Raw genomic sequence first — 3,702 nt, 5'->3', positions numbered from 1 at the left:
CTGAGTAATGACGCTGGTGACTCCAAACTTATAGGGTGAAGGCGGAGCCTGTCACCCGACGTTCAACGTCACCACGTCACCGGTCTAAAGATGTGATTAGAGGTGACTTCAGCCAGGCGCACGAGGGCACGCGTGTCCCATATACAACTGTGTGTTGTGCTTCGTTCCATTCCTTCAAGGAACCGTGGTCATATTCATAACCTTACGTTTTATATTGTGTGCTTTGACTTTAGTTTTATGTTTTGTTTTTCCTCCCCTGTATGGAGAAAAAGAGAGGAGAATTCTTTGGGTAAATGGAGACTAATTCCCGTGCTCCAAAGTTATTTAAGTCTGTGGTTCTCTCAGTGTGCAGGTTTCCAGCCCTCATAGCTCACATGTTACAGGGAGTATTTTGAAGGAGGTAAAAAAATTGATCCTTTTTGTTCGAGCACCACTTTTCTGTTTCTCTGTCAGGAGTTAAGTAAGGATTTTATCTTTTTTTTGTGTGTAGGTAAATATATGGTTAAGTAGATGGTTTTGTATGACAATACTTTAAATTAAATAAAACTAGCAACACATTACGCTCTGTTTTATTTAAAGAAGTGAGGAGTAGGGAGACGAAAAATTATGTTTTTTAATACTGAGACTGGACGAGTAGCTCTCGGCAAACTGCCGACTTCAAAAGTAGCTCTTGGTTCAAAAAAGGTTGGGCACCCCTGACTTAGACAATGTCAAAAAGAGCAGAGAGAATAACCAAAGTCCATCCAGCTCACTCTCTATTCAGACACACAATAATCTGAGACACAGCAGAGCAGTGTCATCACCCACAGAACAAGGTTTTTAATGGTTTTTCCCTGCCAAAGTTAAACTGATGGCAAAAGAAAACTATGGAGCGGGTGCAATAACACTGTGTAAATCTATTCTATGTCTATTGTTATCAACTTTTGTGCTTTCAGTGCTATCTGACATATTTGACTACAACTGAGAGAGCTCTGCAAACAAATTGGAGTGCAGGTTTAAATGCCAAAAAAGTTCTTTGAATCTTTGAATATATAACAGCTGAGAGACCTTAGAAATGCAAAATGGCTATAACTAAAACAATGAGCTAAAAACAGCTGAAAGTGTGACGCCTCCCGTACCACAGGAGATAGCCCAGAATGGTATTTCTGAAGATTAACCAAAATAGTTACAACACTGACATTTCTCCACATCAGATGATCTGAGTTTAAAGTCAGATCTAGGATCCTGTGAGGAATGCTGGGTCTTTCATTTAGTTGTGGTTGGCTTAACTTTGTGTGTRATTTCTGGTTCTGTGTGATGACTCAGCTGTTCTTACAGTAAAAAAAAGACCAATAAAAAGCTGTTTGTTACTGGAATCACTCACCAGGGGTTTGCTGGTAAGACAGATGCTAATAAACATCTGTGTTTAAAGACCACAGTCTAATAGTTTGGATCATTTGATAACATTATTGTTATGATGTTTGATAAATTACTAGCTGATGTTTCTATTTATCTGTTCAAGAAAAGAGTTTCAGCTTCATTTTGTCTGTGTAACAACAGTAGAGTTGTATTTTAGTGATAGTAGATAAAGATATTTTATCAACAAGGTGTAAAACCTCAGATTGCTGATCTGTCACCACCTCCACCACAAGTCCCAGAGGCTTTGATCAGTTTAAGGCATGTGATTTAGTCAGCTGGAAAATAGAGTTAATATCATGAAAACATCTTCCAGACCAAACGTTGTTACAACTTATTATATATATAGTTTTTTTCATGAGGTGTGGATCAGGGTTGAATGAATGAGATTCTGGATACAAGTGCCTGAAATGGTCTTCTTGTGATTGGGTTCAGTTTTAAAGACGAGGTGTGGAGCTCCATCATTTGAGAGAAACTCAGCAGAACTGCTGCTCGACTGCAAGAGTCGTCAGCTCAAGTGGTTTGGASATCCGAYGCCTCCTGGACACCTCCCTCTGGAGGTTTTCTGAGTATGTCCCACTGGGAGAAGACACCAGGYAGATACAGAACTCAAGGTACATCTACCATCTCTGGTCTGGGAATGTGTTCCCTCAAGAGGAGCTGAAGGGGGAGATGTCTGAGTTTTCTCTCCTGGACCTGCTGCCTCTGCGATCCAGCCAAGGATAGGTGGAAGAAAGTGCATGGATGAACACAGCCAGTTCAGGGGCAGAGTGCTTCACTTCATCGAGTTAACTTGATTCTTGGAAAATCTTAACTTTATTATCAGGATTACAAACTGAATCTCAAAACTGGGAAAYTAAAAGAGCTCCTACTCTGAAGCAAATCTAAAATATAACTGATATAATATGTTTTGTTTTACCAGAAGACATATTGTTTTCTGAATCAATGTTCAGCCTAAAAAAACATACTTTAACCAGTTTCAATGTCTACAGTTAGAACTCTGTGCCATCTTCAACAATAAAGTGTAAAACAAAACAAAAACTAATGCAACAGTATATTTTGTGTTGTTTGGCTTACGTCTGGACATGGTTTGGAGCCCAGTCCTGCTGGGCCACATGCGGCTTCCATGACAACTGAGTGCCACCAGATGTGAGACGATGGCTGTTTTTCCAAAGCCCAGGTTGCCAGTGATCACCACCCCCCTGTTGGTCTTTGGGTCGTCAATGCGGAGATGGGCGTCCATTTCCTGGAAAAGCCACTCCCTGCCCGTGAACAGCCAATCAGAYGGGAGCCCAGGAATTTCAAACTGGAGCGGCTTCAGGCTGATAGACGGAGTAAAATGTACTGCAGGAAAAAACAAGAGTAACTTTGTCATAATGTGGTAGACTAGAAAAAATGAATATTTTCTGTTAAACCACAATCTGAATGATGCATAATAGCTGAAATTGCAATGTTGTCTGAAATGTTTGATAAAGAAAAGGAAGTTGAAGAAGAGGAGACACAATGAGCAAAAGGATGAACAGTAAAAGCTGTTAAAAAATAGGAAGATTAAAAGAATATATAAATCCAGGTGTGTAAAGATACATCTAAATTATGGTCCAGTAAATGTCTTGGTATGGTGGTCACGGTTGGCTTCAACAGGAAAAAGATAAAAGTTATTTTTTTAAAGAGAATAACTGTCAAGAAGCAGAGACAGAAAAACACAGGACCTTGGTAAGCTCCATGTTAGCTGGGTGTTTACAGCAATTTACAATTTATCAGCCGATAACTTCACCATCAAAAAAAGTCATATTGTACTGTTGTAAACAGCAACCAATACACCACATCAAAAACAAAAGGTTTGATAAACTCCAGTAAGTTATTTCTTAAATATAAAACAGAAACCAAGGAGAGCTTGTTTGATTTAGTTTGACCTAAACCTGATACCAAACAAAACACAACACAGAACTCAAAAAAGATTTCTTATTGTGACAAAATAAAATAAATAAACTTAGCTTCTCAGCTAGCTGAGTGCTACTGTGGAAAAAAATAATACTTATTAAATATCTAAATGACTTACACCCAGTGGCGGCTGGTGGAATTTTCTCCAGGTGGGGCTACAACTCCAAAATAGACGTATCCCAAAAAGCAATCAAACATGTACTAAGTTGTATCACGCCAGTGTATTTATTAAACAAATGACAATAATAAAACAGCATTATAATGTCACATAGTGTTTTATGTGTGCTTTCCATGGTGGTGAACTGGAGACCTGGAGGAACCTGTCTGCCTGCAGCTCTGATCAGATGCTTGTGAATGGCTCAAGAT

At 39.2% G+C, this 3,702-nt stretch overlaps 1 protein-coding gene across 3 annotated transcripts in view; it reads right to left on the bottom strand.

Moving 5' to 3' along the window:
- Nucleotides 1-3,702, bottom strand: part of tanc2a (tetratricopeptide repeat, ankyrin repeat and coiled-coil containing 2a) — a gene marked incomplete in the record, with an annotated part of 85,481 nt that overhangs the window by 33,908 nt on the left and 47,871 nt on the right. For all 3 annotated transcript variants that reach the window (XM_014019407.1, XM_014019408.1, XM_014019406.1), the window contains 1 exon segment: nucleotides 2,473-2,739. In XM_014019407.1, the coding sequence (XP_013874861.1) occupies nucleotides 2,473-2,739 (267 nt within the window).

The sequence above is a fragment of the Austrofundulus limnaeus genome, unplaced genomic scaffold (genome assembly GCF_001266775.1).
Source record: "Austrofundulus limnaeus strain Quisiro unplaced genomic scaffold, Austrofundulus_limnaeus-1.0 Scaffold220, whole genome shotgun sequence".
Classification (NCBI taxonomy): Eukaryota; Metazoa; Chordata; class Actinopteri; order Cyprinodontiformes; family Rivulidae; genus Austrofundulus; species Austrofundulus limnaeus.
Note: the sequence above shows the minus strand (reverse complement) of the source record. Positions and strands in the feature narration are given on the sequence as shown.